This window comes from Enhydra lutris, unplaced genomic scaffold (genome assembly GCF_002288905.1).
Source record: "Enhydra lutris kenyoni isolate GAN:26980312 unplaced genomic scaffold, ASM228890v2 scaffoldscaffold8, whole genome shotgun sequence".
NCBI classification, from domain to species: Eukaryota; Metazoa; Chordata; class Mammalia; order Carnivora; family Mustelidae; genus Enhydra; species Enhydra lutris.
In genome coordinates, this window is record NW_019154092.1 from 13608074 (window position 1) to 13629241 (window position 21168).

The following is a 21168-nucleotide window of genomic DNA, read 5'->3' on the forward strand; positions in this document are numbered from 1 at the left end:
ACATCAGGTAATACTGGCCTTATAGAATAAGTTGGGAAGTGTTTCCTTCTCTTCTCTGGAAGAAATTAAGATGCAACTGGTATTATTTCTTCTTTTAATGTTTGATGGAATTCATCAGTGAGGCCATTTAATTGTGCAAAGATTTTAAATTATGAATTCAACTTTTTAATTAATTACTATTGGTCTGTACAGAATTTTAATTTCTTCTCAAGCTTGTTTTGGTAATTTGAGTCTTTGTAGGAATTTTTCTATTTCATTTAAGTGATTGAATTTCTTGATATAAATGCATCTACCATGTTTACTTGTGAGCCACTTAATTTCTGTAGGGTTGTATTGATGTTTCTTCTTTCATTCTTGACTTTGGTAATTGTGTCTTTTCTCTTTTTTCATGGTTAGTCTAGTGAAAGGTTTGTCAATTTTCTTGATCTTTCCAATGAACCAACCTTTGTTTCACTGATTTTATTTGCTGTTGTTCTTTTTTTTTCTATTTCACTGATTTCTTCTATAATCTTTATATCTCCCTTCTCTTTGTTTCATGTTTAATCTTTTTTCTAACTTCTTACAGTGCTAAAGCTATTAATTTGAGAACTTTCTTCTTTTCTAAGATAGACACTTAAAGTTACAAATTTTTCTCTTCTAGCCCCTGCTTTGCTGTATCCCATATATTTTGATATGTTGTGTTTCTTTGTTTTCATGTAGTTCATACCTTCTACTTCCACTATGATTTCTTTTCTCACCACCAGTGAGTTATTTAGAAGTATGTTGTTAGTCTCTTGATACTTGAGGATTTTCTAGATTCCTTTCTGCCTTAGATTCTTATTTAGTTCTTCTGCTGTCTGATAATAAATTTTATATAATTTAAATCCATTTAAATCGATTGAGATTGTTCTGTGAGATAGCATATGAATTGTCCTGAAGAATGTCGAAAAGAACATGTACTTTGTTGCCATTGGGTAAAGTATTCTAGAAAGTTCATTAGGTCAAGTTGATTGATAGTGTTATTTAAGACACCTACATCCTTGCTAAATTTTGTCAGTTCTGTCAGTTATTGAGACTAGATTATTTAAGTCTCCAGTCTTTTTTCTATTTTCTGTTTTTTCTTTCAATTATGTCACTTTTTGCTTCATGTATCTTAGGACTCTGTTTGTAGGTGCATATACATTTGTAATTGTCATACTTTTCTGAGGAATTGGCCCTCTTATCATTATGAAATGTTTCTTTCTGCCCCTAGTAATATTTTGGTTTAAAGTGCATTTTTTTTATATTAATATAGCCATTCTGGCTCCTTGTGTTTGTCATTTGCACAGTATATCTTTTTCATTCTTTTACTTTAGCACATGTGTGTTTTCAAATTTTTTTAAAGCTATGATTTTTTTTTTAAGATTTTATTTATTTATTTGACAGAGAGAGAGATCACAAGTAGGCAGAGAGGCAGGCAGAGAGAGAGGGGGAAGCAGGCTCCCGGCCAAGCAGAAAGTCTGATGTGGGGCTTGATCTGAGGACCCTGAGATCATGACCTGAGCTGAAGGCAGAGGCTTAACCCACTGAGCCACCCAGGTGCCCCAAAGCTATGATTTTTAAGTAATCTCTGTGACCAAGGTGGGACTTAAACTCAGAATCCCAAGATCAAGAGTGACCTGCTTCACTAACTGCGCCAGCCAGGTACCCTTATGTGTCTTTGAATTTATGGTGTGACTTTCCTAGCAGCACACATTTGGACTTTTAAAAATCCATTCTGACAATCTCTGCTGTTCCGTCTTTAATCCCTTCACATTTAATAAAATTACCAAAATGGCTGGACTTACATTTGGTATTTTTGTGGGTTTTTTGGTATATCTCATATCCTTTGTTCATTTGTTCCTCCTTTATTGCCCTGTTTGTGTAAAATAAGTATTTTTAGCGTACCATTTAATTTCTTTGTTTCTTAACTATATTTTTTGTGTTTTTTTTTTAAAGGGATTGCTTTAGAAATTACAGTACACATATTAACTTACCCATTCTACTTCACATTTATGGTAATTTGTTACTGGTAGAAATAGAAACTTTGTTTCAATACAGTTTCATTTCCTCCCCTGCGTTTTATGCTATTGTCATATATATTACAATTATATATATTATAAACCCAACCATGTACTGTGTTAACTATTGTTTTATGCAATCTTATATCTTTCAAGGAATCTAAAAGAATAGAAATATATTTATTTACCCAATCATTTACTTTGTGGTGCTTTTCACTTTTTTGTGTGGATTCGAATTTCTGTCTGGTGTCATTTCCTTTACACCTTAAGGGATTTGCTTTAGCATTTCTTGTAAGGCAGGTCTGCTAGCAATGAATTCTCTCAGTTTTTATTTGTCTGGGAGTATCTTTACCTCGCCTTCAGTTTTGAGTGATAGTTTTATTAGATACTGAATTTTTTATTGAAGTATAGTTGACACACCATTCTACATTAGTTTCAGGTATACAACATAGTGATTCAACAAGTCTATACGTTATGCCCTGCTCACCTCAAGTGTAGCTACCATTTGTTACCATATGACAGTGTTACAGTACTATTAATTGTATTCCCTATGCTATAAACATCATTTTCATAACTTATTCATTCCATAATGGGAAGCCTGTATCTTCTACTCCCCTTCACCCATTTTACCTATCCTCCCACCCCCCTCGCCTCTGGCAATCATCAGATTGTTCTTTATGTTTATAGGTCTGTTTTTTGCTTTTGTTGGTTTTGTTTTTTAGATTGCACATTAAGTGGGATCACATGGTATATGTCTGACTTATTTCACTTAGCATAATGCCTTCTTGTTGTACCCATGTTGTAAATGGCAAGATCTTATCCTTTTTTATCATTGAGTGATATTCCATTATATATATATATGTATAAACACAGACACATACATACATACAAAGGAATATATATAATATATGCATATATATATATGACATATTTTTTATTCATTCATCTACCAATGGACGCTTGGGTTGCTTTCATATCTTGGTTATTGTAAATAATACTGCAGTAAACATGGGGTGCATATTATCTTTTTGAATTAGTATTTTCATTTTATTTGGGTTAAATACCCAATAGTGGAATTACTAGAATCATATGATATTTCTATTTTTTAAAATTTTTATTTATTTTTCATTTTTTAATCTTTTATAAACATATATCATTTTCTTCAGGAGTACAGGTCTGTGACTTATCAGTCTTACACAATTCACAGCTCTCACCATAGCACATACCCTCACCAAAATATCAATAACCCAGCCACCCTATCCCTCCCCTTACCCCCCAGTAACCCTCAGTTTATTGAGATTAAGAGTCTCTTATGGTTTGTCTCCCTCCCTATCCCATCTTATTTCATTTTTCCCTCCCTATCCCCCATGACCCCGTGCCTTCCCTCTCAAATTCCTCACCAGAGAGATCATAGATAATTGTCTTTCTCTGATTGACTTATTTTGCTTAGCATAATACCCTCTAGTTCCATCTATGTCATTGCAAATGGCAAGATTTTGTTTTTTGATGGCTGCATACCATTCCATTGGATTTTCTATTTTTAATTTTCTGAGGTGTCCCCATACTGTTTTCCACAGTGGCTGCACCAACTTGCATTCCCACTAACAATGTGCAAAGATTCTTTTTCTTCTACATCCTCGTCAATACTTGTTTTTTCTTGTCTTTTTGATTCTAGCCATTCTGACAAGTATAAAACAATAATCTTATTGTGGTTTTGATTTGCATTTTCCTGATGATTAATGCTATTGAGCATCTTTTCATGTGTTTCTTGGCCATCTCTGTGTCTTATTTGGAAAAATGTCTATTCAGTTCCTCTGCCCATTTTTTAATCAGATTTTTTAAAATGTTGCGTTGTACAAGTTCTTTACATGTTTTAGATATTAAACCCTTACCAGATGTATTACTTGCAAATATCTTCTGCCATTCAATAGGTTGCCTTTTTTTTTTGGTTGATGGTTTCTTTTACAATGCAAAAGCTTTTTATTTTGGTATAGTCCCAATAGTTAGTTTATTTTTGTTTTTGTTTTTCTGGATGTAGAATTCTTGATTAACTTTTTTTCAGAACTTAAATATGTCATATCAATGCCTTCTGGGATATATTGTTTCTGATGACAAGTCAATCATTAATATGTTTTTCTCTGGTATGTGATTAACCATTTTACTCTTGTTACTTCCAAGATTTCTCTGTGACTTTATCTAGGTGTATATCTCTTTGTGTGTATCTTATTTGGGTTTGTTGAGCATCTTAGATCCATCGAGTAATAGTTTTCATCAAATTTGGGGAGCTTTAGGCCATTATGTCTTTGAATATATTTTCCTACTCTTTATCTATTCTTTTTTCAATATTACTGTTAGTAATATATTCATATATTTAATATCCCACAGATCTCTGAAGGTTTTAAAAGTTTTCTTCATTCTTTCATCTTTCTGTTTTTTTATTTTTTTAAATTTTATTTTATATTTTTAAAGATTTTATTTATTTGTCAGAGAGAGAGAGAGCATAAGCAGGGGGAGCAGCAGAGGAAGAAGGAGTCTCCCCGCTGAGCAAGTAGCCCTATGTGGGACTGGATCCCAGGGTCCTGGGATCATGACCTGAGCTAAAGGCAGATACTTAACCAACTGAGGCACCCAGGCGTCCTGTCTTTCTGTTTTTTAGATTGGATAATTTTTATCTTCAAGTTCATGGATTCTTTATTCTTCTATCTAAAATCTGTTGTTGAGTCCCTTTAACACATTTTTCATTTAAGTTATACTTTCAAACTCAATGTTTATTTGACCCTATTTTATAATTTTCTTTTTTAAGGTTTATTTATTTAGAGCCTGCTTCTCCCTCTCCCTCTGCCAACCCCCCCCACTGTGCTCTCTCTGTCTCAAATAAATAAATAAAATCTTTAAAAATTAATTTATTTATTTGAGAGAGAGAGAGCATGCGCACATGAGTGGGGGAGGGACAGAGAAAAGGAATCTTAGGCAGACTCCCTGCTGGGTGTGGAGCCCAATGTGGGGCTCAGTCTCACAAACCTGAGATCATGACCTGAGCCACAATCAAGAGTTGGACACGTAGCTGACTGAGCCACCGAGGCACCCTCCCGTTTTGTAATTTCTATGTCTTTGTTAATATTCTCTCTTTTTTTGACTCATTGTCATAATAATTCCCTTTAATTCTTTAAACATGGTTTCCTTTTTTAGTCTTTGAACATATTTATAATTACTGTTTTGAAGTCTTTGTTAAATCCAACATCAGGGTGCACCTGGAGACAGTTTTTACTTACTGATTTTTTTCTGTTGGTGTGGATTACATTTTCCCATTTCTTGGCATGTCCCATAATTTTTGTTGTTGCTAAAAAGTGGACATGTTAGATAATATATTGTAGAAATTCTGGATTCTGAATTTTCCCTTAAATGAGTTGTCATTGTGCTTTGTTTTAAAAACTTGTCTAAATGAACTTACAGAATCTATTTACTGTGTGTGTATAAACTGTGTGACTACTGATGTCTCTACTCAGTTTCTTCTTTAAATTATTATTCTCATTTTTAAGCCTGAATTTATAGGGATCACTTTGTGTTTGCATGGATTAATGACCAGTGAATGAATGATGAGATATTGTGCTTAAACAAAAGCTTTCACTCTCTGGCAGTAGATCTGTATGTTTTTTGGGGAGGACATTTAAAGTTCAGGTAACTTTTAAATATATACATTCCGGCTTTGCTTACTTCTAGACTCTCTTGTCTGTCCTCTGCACCTGAACACAGGACTAGTCAGCCAGTGATGTGTGAATAACTTGCGTCATCTCGTTTTTTCTGTGCAGGCACATGAAGACTTTTGAAGGCTTCCCATGGTAGTCTTATTTCACAGATCTTCCTATTAAATTGCCGGCTGATCTGCCAGTCTGGACTTTTTTTTTTTTTAAGATTTTTTTTAAATTTATTTGACAGACAGATCACAAGTAGGCAGAGAGGTAGGCAGAGAGAGAAAGGAGGAGGAGGCAGGCTCCCTGCTGAGCAGAGAGCCCGATGCAGGACTCGATCCCAGGACCCTGGGATCATGACCTGAGCCGAAGGCAGAGGCTTTAACCACTGAGCCACCCAGGCGCCCCCAGTCTGGACTTTTCCCAACTGTGATTGGAACCTGAGGCTAACTAAGTTACTGGTCTTCCATTGTTTGTTTACCATTTAGATTGCTAGTGTTTCTCACAGTGCTGCTGGATGTGGAGTTTTATCATGTTCTGCTCCAAATCAAGTCAGCCCCCTCTGGCAGTGAACACTGATAGTCATGCCTTTTTCTGCTTTGAAAAAATACCTTATAAACTGACCTGGGGGAGGAGGTGGAGGGGGGAAGTCTAGGCAGAATGCCACAGAGATTTCCATTGTTCATACCTAAAGTTCAGTGACTTTTTAATGAAAACTACTTCTTGGTGTAATGTATGCCTTTGGTTGATTTTCAGAGCCCTGAATGGGTTGGTTTTGACACCTGTATCCAGTTTTATCATTTGCTTTTGGGGAGAGTAATTGCTGAAGTACTCACTTCATCATACTATAAGTCCCATCTCTATATTGGTCATTTTAAATAACTCCTCGGCCGATTCTGGTGTGAAGCCAAGGTTGAGAATCTCTGGATTAGGGTATAATGACAGGAGGATGAATGATTTCACTTCATTCAATAAACATTTATTGAACACCACCGGGCACTGGATACAGTGCAGATACAAAGATAACTGAAACTATCAGTATCTATGAGTGGTCATAGGCAGTGAGAAGGATAGAGAAAGCAATAATGCACTATAACCTGAGCATATAGGGATGGGTGATGCTGGGTTTGAGAGCACTGTCAGCAAAAGGCAATGCCTATAGCCCATCATTCTTCTGAAACATGCCAGTAGGTTATCACATTTCAGAAAGTAATATAGCCAATAAGCAGATCCCTACTTAATATAAGTATGAATAAAGTTACTCATCCTGGGGAAGTAGGACAATTTCCCCCAAATTATATGATAATTACAAACATAACTTTGAGGAACCACCACTTTATTTCATGCAAATTTTAATGAGTTTTTAAATGCTATATTTTCAACTGAACTGTGATGATTTTATAACCTGTGAATAAATTCAGAAATAATGAATCACCATGGGAGTCATTACAGGCAGTGTGATTTGGTATTATAGTCTCCAAAGTGGGTGTCCACAAAGGCAAACCATGGAAAGATAGGAAGAAATATTAGCACTACTATTTTTTTTAAAAAGTCAAATTTGGTCTTAGTGACTGAATGTTTTAGAAAGTGTGACTATTTATATAGCAGTATATGCATAGACCATATAAATAAACATATATAGGTGGCATGCCCCCAGTATTTTTGGAGTAGGAATACTTAGTCACAAAAGTCAAAGACCACTAGTATAGTGGTAAGAACATGGACCTAGATGGGTGCTAGTCCCTGCTTCAACTACCTTGCTTGCTGTGTGACCATGGGCAAGTTACAAAGCCACACTTATGTCTCCCAAATCTTTAAAATGAGGAGCTCATTATAAATATTCTTGAGATCACTTCCAGTTCCAGTTTTTAACTAGTTTTGTTCCTTATTTTCCTGTCAAATATAATTATGAAGTTGAAAGAACAGAAGGTTATCTTTTGTTGTTGTTGTTCAGTATTTGAATTGGGTAAAGGTATAAGCCTATTTCTGAGTTTTTGGAATATTTCCAGAGAGAGCTCTCTCAACTTTGGCTACATCCATTTTCTATGGTGCTGCTGGTTGTAGATGTGACAAGGCCATACACACGATGATGTTTCTTTAAATTCCGTGAAATTTAGGCGTAAATTTAGGCAGAGGACACACCCCAAATAGTAGCAGGACACAAAAATTTGTACTTAGACACAGTTACAGATGTGCAAGTGCATGTATGCACATACAAATCAATGTTTAACTATTGCTTAATTTCATCGCCCTCATAAACCAAAATTCAGAAAACTTCAAGAAAGCTTCAAGATTTAAGCTCAGTACATAAAGAGCATTAATTATAGTTTTAATAGTTCAAAGACCCAAATAGATCCATGCACATCAAGTTTAGTGTCTACTCAGTAACTGACTTTAAGATGGAGGATTATTTTTAAAATTTAGATATAACTAAAAATCCAAGAGGTTAACAAAACTTTATTTCATCTTTTAAAAAAATTATTTAGGTTAGTTTTATATATATATATATATATATATATATATATATATATAATATATATTTATTTTTCAGGTTAGTTTACATATAGTGTATTATCAGTTTCAGGGCTAGAATTTAGTGATTCATCAGTTGCATGTTACACCCAGTGCTCATTTTATCAAGGGTCCTCCTTAATGCCCATCACACAATTACCCCATCTTCCCTCCCCCCTCCCCTCCAGCAACACTCAGTTTGTTTCCTAGAGTTAAGAGTCTCTTATGATTTGTCTCCCTCTCTGTTTTTATCTTATTTTATTTTTCCTTCCCTTCCCCTATGTTCATCTGTTTTGTTTCTTAAATTCTGCATATGCGTGAAATCCTATGGTATTTGTCTTTCTCTGACTGGCTTATTTCGCTTCTTATTTCACCTTTTGATTTAAATTCAAAAAGGATTAAATTTTACATATTCTTCTTAAAATATTCTCCTCTAAAAACAATATTCAACTTTAGAGTTCAATAGAGTAAGATGTTAGACTTCAGTGTTCTTCGATCATAACAAAATAGACTGTTGATGACTTTTTCTTCAAATAATTAGTTACACTGATTGTTATATAGTTCCTTAAAACTCGATGCTTCTCTGACTTAGTTTTGTTTGCTATCTTCAGTAAGTGAGTTATTTTTAAATAGACTGTTGGCATAGTGTTTTAACCTCTAATCCCTTACATGCTCCCCCCCCACCCTTTTTTTAAGGTTTGCCCATTTATTTCAGAAAGAGAAAGGGCAAGAGCTGGAGAGGCAGAGGGAGAGAGAGAGAGAATCCCAAGCAGACTCCGTGCTGAGCTTACACAGAGCTCAGAGCTCAACGCAGGCCTGATCTCACAACCATGAGATCATGACCTGAGCTGAAACCAAGAGTTGGCCATGTAACAGACTGTGCCACCCAGGCTCCCTGGACTGTTTTTTTTTTTTTTTTTTTTTTAAATTAGTGTTCAAAAGCTTGAAGAAACTTTAAAGAACATAACAAGGATTTTTTTTTTTTCTAAATGCTTTGGATTTTCTAAATAATACTATATAATATAAAACATCATAATGCTTTTTGTGAAGTTTTTTGTCCCAAATAACATGAAATGGAAACTGATGATAAGACCATGAATCGTTACCATAAAGTTCAATATTAAAAACCAGCTGCTGCGATTTACCTGTGAGGATGGAATAATCACCTTCTGGAACACTCTATGTAATAAGTGCACCATTTTAAAGATTCATCTTAAAGGGAAAGTGACAGAAAAAAAGAACAACAACACAACAAAAAGAATGACAAGTCATAGCTGTTGCAGTGTGAATAAATGTTGAAAATATGAGCTCATGAGAATGATTATAGACACTAGAATGAAAGTTAAAAAAAAAAGAGCAAAAACAGAAAAGTGAGAGCAAAATGAAAAAAATGCCAATATCCTATAAATGGAAAAAAGGAAACTCCTAAACTCCAAAATTAATTTTATTTTGCATGGTAATGAGTTAAAGAGGGGAAGGAAAATACCACTTTAAACTTAGACCTGTATTAGCACAGCCTGTACTTTGTGATCTTCTGGGGGTATAGAATGCAGTCATTTTGCTGCTGCCTGGAACAGGCAGGCAGGAACAAATTTCACTCAGCCTTCCAGTTGGTAACCAATCCTCAAGCTTGAATTCAAGGTTCTAACCTTTAATTTTAATGCTGACGTAGACTAGGACCTAGATATTCACCCTACGGAAGGAGCTAGTTAGTGGGAGAGGAAGAAGTTGGCCACTCTCTTTGGGGGACGAAAGGCAGTAGCCCATCCTATAACACCAGGCCCAGAGCCACTGCACCCCCCTGTGCTTTCTAGAAGCCCTACAGTTCTGTGCTACTTGTTTAGCAGAGGATATATTCACTTGCATTATTATGTGTTCCTTTTGCACTATGTATGTGTTTGGTCTGTCTTCTGATTTTGATTTAGGTCATCTCTTTGCTTTTCCTAATGCTTCTTAAAGGTTGAGAAATGATCAGGTTTGGATGATTTGGAAGGTTTTTCTGTTTCAGCTGGGCAGCTTGCTCTTCCCATGCCACATCACACACAAACTTTACTTTCTTCCCACATTTTCTCTAGACAAGGGGACTTCTTAATACTGTTTTATTTTAGGATCATTTCAAATTACAAGGATAGTAGAGAGTTCTGGTAGAGTTCTGTATTGTGAACATCTTTCATTACTATGTAGACCAGGAACTTTTCACATGAGTCCATGGATTAATTAGAAAGAGTCCATGAGCTCCTGAAATTCATGCCCACTTGTATATATTTGAATGCAAATGCATTTCATTTTATTCAAGAACTACACAGATTAAGATTGATTGTACTTTTGGTTTTCTCAGTCCTTCCTCTAGGTACAGTCTCTGCTCTCGTGTTTCCTGCCGTGCTAATACTTTTTTGTTGTTGTTTATTTAGAACACTCTCTACCTCCAAATGCACATTTTCACAAATGTGCATGGGCAGATTTTTGTGTACAACAGAACTGACAAAAGTGTTCTTTATTACACCCCTGAAACTCTCTCAGTCAACACTATGTTTACACAAACTATATTAACTCTTGTTTGATAAACTCAGTGTTTCTTCTAAGAGAGGAGTCTGTCTACACTACATAAAGGCCTCAAAAGTGAACCTAGGTTTCCTGCATCAAGATGGTTGGGTGGAGAAGGGAGAAGGGCTCCCTGTCCAGAACATTTTATATTTTATCAATCCCCTGAAAAGATTTGGATAAAACCATTTTTATAGACTTACTAAATTTCCTGAACTTTGAACATTAACTTAACAGCAAAAGGGTATTTGGAACTATTACAAAAGCACTGCTGTTTTTCCTTAAAACTTTTGAGGAGGGCGATGGACAAAGCCATGAAATTATCATAGACCTATTTTTCTCTTGTGTCTGTATAGAGTGAATTGTATGAGGTCTTTCTCACTCCACCTTAGTTCTAAAGATAAAAGATACGATAACATTAGAAATCTAGGATTCTGTGAAAACTCCCCTAAGTTGAAACTACCTAATAAGCATTTTTTAATATTTTCTTTAAGAAAATACTTTTTATTTTCTTATAAATTATTTTCTTATTATTTATATTATATTTTATTATTTATTTTCTTATACATTATTTTCTTATTATTTGTATTATATTATTATTTATTATTATTATAAATTATTTTCTTAATATTTATGAGAGAGTGAGAGAGAGTGATAGAGGGAACACAAGCGGGGGAGTGGGAGACGGAGAAGCAGGCTCCCCACTGAGCAGGGAACCTGATATGGGGCTTGATCCCAGGACCCTGGGATCATGACCTGAGCTAAAGACAGATGCTTAATGACTGAACCACCCAGGTGCCCCATTTTTGAATATTTTCAATGCAATTTTTGGTTATTAGCTAATATTGGGGGTTTTGTTTCAGACTTACAGATTCCAGTCTCATGTTAGAAGATTATTCATCCAAGTTGAGCCCCCAAGCAAAGAGAGCCAAGAAGAGCCTTCTCTCCGGGGAAGAGAAGGAAAATCTGCCAAGTGACTATATGGTGCCCATTTTCTCAGGACGGTACGTATGCATTCTTTTCCTGGCTTTAAATATTAGAAAGTGAAGAGTAATGTTGTCAGGTAGTCATAATAATTGCAGTTGACATTTATTGAGCACTTAACTGTGTCCTGATTGAGTAAAGTCTGAGGAACCTTGGAACTCTGCACTGAGGGAGACATGTTCATTGTGAAAATCTGCCATCATCTAGGATGGCTACATGACAAAAGAGAATGATCAGGAACTTAGTTCTAGTGATGTAACTGACTGAAATTAGAACGAGAGCATTGGATGCTAGTGATTGGACACTACATATAGTCACTAGAGTAGAAAAGAAAGGTTCAAAACTATAAAATATTGGATGAACTTTAAAAAAAAAGGTCAGATGTTATATTAAGGCAGAGGGAACCATTGTGGTTGCCAGTGTGGTTTAATTATTATTCATTAGGAAGAAGAAAAATCTTAGATAACATAGACTAAGTACAAGAATGGCCTCATAATTTGAATGCCCGCCTATTTCCCTATATTTGTTTAATGTAAAAAAGATTACTATTTATCTTGGGGCAAACTTCAAACAGAGTAATCATGAAATCACAAGTCCATTAATGCCAAATTTCTGTGTTTATAAGGTAAATATGTGTATATGTGTGTGTGTGTTCTTTTTTAAAAAATATAAACTTTTTTTGAATGATTTTAATATCTAGGGGAAACATGAAACCTGCAGGAGACACCAAATTAAGATTTAATGGGAACCTTTGGAGCCTTTCCTGTTTATTTTCCTTTGAATGCTAAACTCTACACAGGGCTAAGGTGATACTCAAAATGAGGGCATCCTCTCAGGGCAAATGCCATCTCAGGAAATTCAGGAGGCAACGACCCGGTTGTCATTGTTGGTGACCTACTTCTGTTGCCATGTGTTTTTCTTCCCATTCTTCTCTGATAGTTCCTTTTGGAATTGTTTCAGAAACTAATGTCATAATTGCTCTGATTTCAGTTAGGAAGGTAAGGGGATAAATAATATGCTATTTTTAGCTTTTTCTTTGATATCTTTGATATCTCTGATTTTTTTTTTAAAGATTTGTTTATTTATTTGACAGAGAGAGATCACAAGTAGGCAGAGAGGCAGGCAGAGAGAGGGGGAAGCAGGCTCCCCGCTGAGCAAAGAGCCAGATGTGGGGCTCAATCCCAGGACCCTGAGATCACGACCTGAGCTGAAGGCAGAGGCTTTAACCCACTGAGCCACCCAGGCGCCCCATCTCTGATTTTTTTTAAGTGAACTTTCCATTGAAATATGTGTATTTTGCTAAGTATGCTTCCCCATTCTTAGCCCCTTCACAGTTGGTTTAATATACTCTGACATTCTTTACAGGAGATGACTAGTCTAGAGGAATAAAATATTTTATTTTCTGCTTTGTTCCCACTCTGTTTTTTAAAAAAATATTTATTTTCTTACACTTTAAAAAAAAAAAGATTTTATTTATTTATTTATTTGACAGATAAAGATCACAAGTAGGCAGAGAGGCAGGCAGAGAGAGAGAGAGAGAGGAGGAAGCAGGCTCCCTGCTGAGCAGAGAGCCTGATGTGGGGCTCCATCCCAGGACCCTGGGATCATGACCTGAGCCGAAGGCAGAGGCCTAAACCCACTGAGCCACCCAGGCGCCCTTAAAAAAAGTATTTAAAAAGCATATTAAGTTAGCATTCTCCTATGTGGTATATGTCTCCATCTCTTTACCATATGAAATGAGGCTTCTCCCTTTCAGTGACTTCTTTCTTCTAAATGAAACCATTTTGTCTCCTCAAGGCCAGTCCCAAGAAATGATCATTTACAAAAGAAACTGTAATAAAATAAAATGCAAGGAAAAATTTATCCTCTTGGTTTTATTTCTGGTTCTCCCTTTTCCCTTTTTAAATATAGATCTACCTCCTATATTCTACTACTGTGTTAAAAATAACACTTCATGGGGCACCTGGGTGGCTCAGTGGGTTAATCCACTGCCTTCAGCTCAGGTCATGATCTCTAGGTCCTGGGATCAAGCCCCACATTGAGCCCTAGTCAGGCTATCTGCTCGGCGGGGAGCCTGCTTCCCCTTCTCTCTCTGCCTGCCTCTCTGCCTACTTGTGATCTCTTTCTCTCTGTCAAATAAATAAATAAAATCTTAAAAAAAAATAACACTTCATAATGGTGTTGACAGTATTAACAATCTAGGAAGAAGATGGGGAAACTTTGTTGAATACCAATTGTTTTCTGAGAATCTTACTAGCTGCTTTATACAGACTATCTTGGCTTAAGGATCTCATGTAAATTTAGAATTTATTTATATATACAACAGTTCTGGGCATTGCATTGTATCAGCTGAGTTAAGAATCCAGACCAAGCACATAGTCCCATATCAGGATCACAGGCACACAAACGATATCTCATTTTACAATATCATAAGTTAATCTTTTATTATAGAGTCAATCCTATTTAAATGCCCTAAAGAAACCAACGAAGTGACCTTCAATAAGTTATCTAATTTTAGACCATATGTCTAAAATAGAAATGATAAGAGCTTTCCTCATAAGGTTATTGTGGGTGTAAAATGAGATGATGTTTGTAAAAAAGCACTTGGCAACATCATGGCCACAGTAGGTATTATTATTGTTACCATTATGGATTAAGGTGATGATCACTTCTGTATATGAAGAGTTAGCTGCTGATTTACCAGGTTTTTCTTTGTCAGGTTTTCTTTGGGTACAGTACACAACGTCTAAGTTCTGATACTTTGAAATTAGTAAAAATTAGGCAATCCTATTAGTGCCATCCACAGTATCCATGTTTTGCTCTTATTATATTTTAGCCAAGTGCATGTCAGTGGAATTACAGATACAGAAGAAGAAAGAATTAAAGAAGCTGCTGCTTATATAGCCCAGAGAAATCTTCTTGCTAGTGAAGAAGGAATCACGGCATCCAAACAGTCTGCTATATCCAAACAGTCTGCTGTCTCCACACAGTCCGCTGTCTCCAAACAGTCTGCTGTATCCAAACAATCCTCAGTATCCAAACAGTCCTCAATATCCAAACAGTCCTCAGTATCCAAACAGTCTACATCCACTCTTCACCAGGAAGAAGCTTTTGAGAAGAAGTCAAGGAAAGTAGCAATTCGAGAGAAGGCAGAACGCATGTCACTGACAAAAACAGTAAGAAAAGACAATTTAATGTAATTTACAAATGCAGAGATGCATGGAACATTGTGTGTGTATGTACATATAGATTTATTTGTTTTGAATGAAGAAATAGGTAATCTTACGGAGAAACAAAACTGGAGAAAGACAGCAAAATATATGTGTCAAAGAAAGACTTAGTAATTTTAAACTCCATGAAATTTTAGGTTCTACAGAAATTATGGTTCTAAAGAACTTTAAGAAGTCCACCTTAGGGGAAAGTAAAATATGTTGTTGAGGCTTAGAATGTTAAAAATTAAATGTATCTTTTTAAAAGGGGAAAAGAGGGGCACCTGAGTGGCACAGCTGGTTAAGCATCTGACTTGATTTCAGCTCAGGTTATGATCTCAGGGTCCTGGGATTTAGCCCTGGGGAGAGCTCTGAGTGGAGCCCAACATGGGGTTCCATGCTCAGCATAAAGTCTGCTTGTCCCTCTCCTTCCCCTTCTGCTCCTCTCCCTCGCTAAAATAAATAAATAAGTAAATAAGTAAATAAATAAATAAAATATTTTTTAAAAATGGGGAAAAGGAGAAGGCTTTTGGTCTAAATACAAAAGTAAGCCTCCAAGTGGAAAAATGATAACTTGGATTTTTGTTATTTTAGTAGCACAGGTTACTTTGATTTCATAATATTTTGATTTTTTTTTTATAGTTAGAAGAAACTGAGGCATTTCATAGAAAGTTGAATGAAGATCATCTTCTCCATGCTCCCGACTTTGTCATTAAGCCTCGTTCCCACACTGTTTGGGAGAAAGAAAGTGTAAAATTACATTGCTCTGTATCCGGCTGGCCAGAACCTCGTGTCACATGGTATGTTATCTATATGAAAATTACTCACAGAATCTATTACACAAAACTAGTTTTACCTCCAGTGAAGATATTCAGCATTGTGAGTATGCAAGAGTCAAAGAAAGTACCTCAAGTTTGTACAGATTTTTTAAATAGTGAGGAAAGGATACCAGGACAAATATTTTATGAATGAGAAGAAAGAACAGTCTCGTGTACATTATGATATATTATGATACTTCATAATCCTGCTAATCCTTTTATAAAAGGGGTCTTTATCTTGCATAAAGTATTAAAATGTAGCCAACATACTTATATACAAAGAAAATATATGGCTATGACTGCTATGGGCCATACAATTTAAATAAAAATTTTCTCCCATATACTATAGGAATTATTTTGTGATCAGAAACAATACTCTTTTAAAAAAATACTTAAAACCCAGAGGGCTTCATCTCTACTCCTCACATGTGCTGAGGTCTTAACATATTTCTAAAGCCAAATGAAAGAGGGAAACCAGATGGAAGATGTTACTCAATATGGGGTCTTAAGAAATTTTCTTTCCAGAAAGAATAAGCACCAATCTTCTCTTTCCATCATATATCCTATTGCAGTTGTCAATGACTTTGTGATCCCTAAACTCCAAACTTTCCTGTTATTTATGTCATGAGTACCCGCCACAGACAGTGGAAGTATGAAAATGTTGGAGCCACCCTAAAGAGATGTTTTCTGTTTAATTCCCTGACACGGATATTTTGCGTGCTGTTTTTTTATCCTCAGGAGTGGTGGTAAATGCACCCCTATGTTGCAGTATAAATGCCACACGAATGTCATTGCCACCTGCAAAGGGCCTGACGCCTCCTTTCTTGTCCATTATCTCTTTTGGTTAGCCACCAGGCTAGGACTAATGGAGGTAACTGACAAAGAACAGTGAAAATGAAGTTTAAAAAAAAATCAATTTACAAGCGTTAAAGTAAAAAGGTATACTAATTTTTTTTTAAGTATAAAGGTATACTATACTAAGCTAGGAATCAATCAGTCTTGGCCTCACCTTTCTCTGCAACTATGGAGTTGCATATGTTGGCCCATGAAAAGGATAGTTCCTCTTAAGAAACTGATTACTTCCCACCTCATTAAAAAAATCTAAGCTTTCCAACTGAAATGTGTGAAGAATAACAGATTTTCAGCTCTAAGAATTACTTGGTCAGTAAGACATTCCTCTTATGAATTAAACAAATAATTGGAGTCCTTAATCAAGTAGATATACTTATTACACAATATTCTTTTTTTTTCTCCCGCATTTTAGAAATTAGAGTTAAAGATGATTTTCAAAGGACACAAAGGAATTTCTGGGAAATAAATACTAATCTGTTAAACACTTGCTTATTTTGCTAAACATATAGCTGCTAAAATACAATACAACCATGCCATGTACCACTGATGTTGTTACTGAGCTAGAGTGATGTGTTTTCACAAAGGAAGAGCTCAAACTCTGTCAGAGATTAAATTTCTGTATTATGTTGTGTTGGCTGGAAAAGAAGGGATTTAAAGGGCGCCTGGGTGGCTCAGTGGGGTAAGCCGCTGCCTTCGGCTCAGGTCATGATCTCAGGGTCCTGGGATCAAGTCCCGCATCGGGCTCTCTGCTCAGCAGGGAGCCTGCTTCCCTCTCTCTCTCTCTCTCTCTCTCTCTGCCTGCCTCTCTGTCTACTTGTGATCTCTCTCTGTCAAATAAATAAATAAAATCTTAAAAAAAAAGAAGGGATTTAAAAACAAGCAAAAATGATAAAAACTCCTCACAAAAATATGAGATGACTAAATTGTCAACTCTTTGAATTCTAGTTAAATTGAAAAATAGAAGTACTATCAATTTTCAGTTATTCTCATTAATGGAGCTGAGAATAGTATGATTGGCTCCCCAAATCTTTCATATCTGGCTTTGAAATACTTTTTTTTTTCTTAATATGGAACTTTATGTGCCAGGGGCTCATTTTAAACCAAAAAGAAGACATAGGCACAAGATTTGTCTCAGGAATTATTGGGAAGCGATTCATTTACTAGAACAAGTCTTCTCAAGTTCCTGCACATCCTTTAGTGCTTAGAGAAGACAACTCCATTCTTTATAAAATTCTCTCCATAGGGATAGATCAGAGCATTTCACAGAAAATCCAATTGCCTTGAAGTCAAGTATAAAGTAAATATGAAAATGAGAGAACCAGTGGGCCACTAAGAAAATAGTTAACATACTTCAGAGAGTAAGATTTGCCCCTGGATAAAGCTTAAATTTAGACAGTCATCTAGCAGATAACTGGAAATTAGCTATGGCAGTAAATAAGGTCAGATCCAGGTTTTGCAGGGCATGAAGCTCATAAAAGTGCGGGACAGTCTTTACAAAAAAGAATGTTAACAATATAAATTAGGCAATGAGGCTTCAGGAGAACCTTGATAATGAGTGACCCTGAAGCTCCATTGGCCTCCAGGTAAACCCTCCCTGGAAGTAAACTGTGTGTAGGATTAGTGTACCTTCCTGGGTATGCTGCCTTTTAAAAAATAATCATTCAACGAAGCTCTAATTTACTTCGTAACACTGGTACAGAGTACCAGTCTTCAATAAGCATTCATCCCCTCAATGAGCAGGGGACCCACAACACAAGCACAAACCAAGGTTTCTGCATTTGTTCTGCCTCCCCTGTAGCTGCTGGTCCTTATCCATGTTTTTCAAGGGCGTGTGTGCCTGGGCCCTGGCTCTCTTAGAGCCCTTTCCAAAGAGGGTTAAGTTCCAAGTTTCCACTAAGCACCCACGGGACATGGAAGTCCCTGAGGTCTAACAAATGATACGAACAGGCAGCAGCTGTTCTTTGGCCAATCCCATGTACTGACCAAGTCCATCTAAATGGAACCTAGAGGTTACCCAGAAGCACTAATGACGGGAGCACACATCACTCATCAGGGCAAGGTGCAGAGAGGCCAAGGAGCACCGTCTGATTCCCAAGTCACTTGGAGAGCAGAAGGAAACCTGTTTATGCGTTGGGTCCAGTAAAGAAGTTAGTTACAAGATGCTTCTGCACCACCACAGTGAAGCTAGCCATCCTGAAGGAGGGCTTTGTCAACACAAAAGGAAACATATATATGTTTATTATATATTTTTCACCATAGATATATGGTAAAAAATGCTAAAGTTGTTTGACTTAATTTCATAGGCTATATTTATGTAATAAATTGTATAATAGGCTATATTTTGGTTTGAAAGAAGAGAAAAAAAATTTATGTTTGTATTTGTTTTACTTGCATAAAATAAACTTGGGAAGGATTCATAAGAACCCAAAGAGAACAGTAGCTGTGGGAGTAAGCTGGATGGCAGACAGACATGTTTGAAGGAGACCATTCCTTGTGTACCTTTATACTTTCTGGTTCTTGAACCATATAAATGTATTGCCTATTTAGATTTTTTAAATTATAGGAAATAGGGGAGAAGAGAAAAGTTCTCTCTTAAAAAGGGAAGGAATTGAGTTAATTTTATACTTTTTTAAAAAAGAGCCAGATTTAATTGGATTTCCAGTCCAAAGTCTAGATCAATTTTGTGAATGAAAATCTGGATTGTAATCTGTGGGGGGATTCATGCAAACTCATTGGTTCAATGTGTTGGTGTTGGTGAGTAGCAGTTCATTCATTTACTTACTCAACACCCATGTTTTTGGATCTGTCTGTGAATACGAGGCTAGATCATCAAGCGGGACATTTAAATACTTGTTTGGAATTCTTCACATTGCCCCTAGAGTTATTGCCAAAGAGACACTTAAATTTGTCATTGGGCATAAAAATAGTTCAAAACCCTCAGGATAAAGTAGTATAAGAGGTGTATTTCAGTTAAGAATGTAGATATTTGGAAAAGTCTTATTCTGTTTTTCAAATTATGAGAACTTATAAATTCCATAGTAGAATAATACATTGAATTTATTTATAAGATTAGAGTTATTCATGATATTATTTAAAGTTAGCTTTAATTACTACTGTATTATTTTTGGAAAACAACCTACATTTAAAATAGTTTAAAATTAAAATTATTTATAATTTATAATTACTTCCCAACATAAGGGTTTGGGGTTGTATTTTAGATTTTTCTTATTTATTAAGTCCAAAGTCTAACCTGATGGGATAGATCTCTCTCAGCCAACTGGTTTTTAAAGTGGGTAATAGCTATTTATTAAAAATATGAAGTTGGATTCTAAGTAGTAATCAGAGTTTGTGGTGAGATTCAGCATGTTAAAGATCATTTTGGCATGCCTTGTTTGTTGATAGATAAAAGTCAGAATGAACCTTTTTGCTTGGCCATGCTCTACACTGCCAAAGAGCTTTCACTATAGCCCCTTGTTGTCAAGTCAGCCCAAGATTCAGACATTTATTTGGGGGAATGAAGTCTGTTTTACACACATAAAGGAAGAATATTATTCTACAAATACAGTATAATGAGAGCTCTTTAACTAGTAAGTAGTTCATAAACTCTCCATGAAAATGGTAAGGAAAATGGTGTACCTCTGAATATTCACAAGAATTTCAGGAGGCTTGGGGCACCTGGATGGCACAGTCAGTTAAGCTTCTGACTCTTGGATTTGGTTCAGGTCATGATCTCAGGGTCATGATCGCAGGGTCCTGAGATCGAGACCACATAGTCATAGAGCTCCCCACTCAGCAGGGAGTCTGCCCTCCCAACTGCTCCTTCCCCCACTCATGCACTCTTTCTCTCTAAAATAAATAAATAAATCTTAAAAAAAAAAAAAAAGAAGAAGAAGAAGAATTTCAGAAGCCTTTTGACAAATAATCCCAGAGTCTAGGTTACTCTCCAAAATTAGCCTCTGACTGGCCTGTTTGGAATTTCACTTTCCAGAAATAACAAACCGTGAAGAATATACAGAGCAGGCCAAAAATCCTTCTTTTCTTCCCTGACCTCATACTGGAAGACAGGCAATCTCACAGTGACCCCCAAACCTGAATGACTAGGTAAAGTTCTCGGAGAAAGAGAATTGCCTCCTAACTCAATCCTTGTCTGCTGCATTTACAACAGGCTTTTCTTACACTGACATCTGAAGTTCCAGAGGAAAGACTAGGGGATCCTCAAAGTGTTGTGTGTCGTGCGTGTATAAATTTTTAAACCGACTTCTCGCGCCAGGTGGTCACATTAGAAAAGTCATGGGTATTTAGCTGGGGGAAGGCATGAGGGTGCTAAGTGGGGTAGTGCTGGAAAGCAAGGAAGGTGAAGCAAGCCCTGGGAGCTACAAGATTCTGTTTTAACTCAAAGTTTATGGAGATATGAACAACATTTTTGGTCAGGAGCCAAATTGAGTGTCACTAAATTGATTGCTCAAGCACCATTTGCTGTAGCCTTTGGTGTTCTATTTCTCTCCTTATGCTAAAAAGAACTAGGGAAAACCCCAGCTCATGCACA

At 36.1% G+C, this 21168-nt stretch overlaps 1 protein-coding gene across 1 annotated transcript in view; it reads left to right on the forward strand.

Moving 5' to 3' along the window:
• Positions 1-21168, forward strand: part of LOC111142541 (myomesin 1) — a 153958-nt gene that overhangs the window by 37703 nt on the left and 95087 nt on the right. The window contains exons 6-8 of the mRNA XM_022495800.1: positions 11623-11763; positions 14580-14919; positions 15595-15752. Of these exons, the coding sequence (XP_022351508.1) occupies positions 11623-11763; positions 14580-14919; positions 15595-15752 (639 nt within the window). The remainder of the gene's footprint in view (positions 1-11622; positions 11764-14579; positions 14920-15594; positions 15753-21168) is intronic.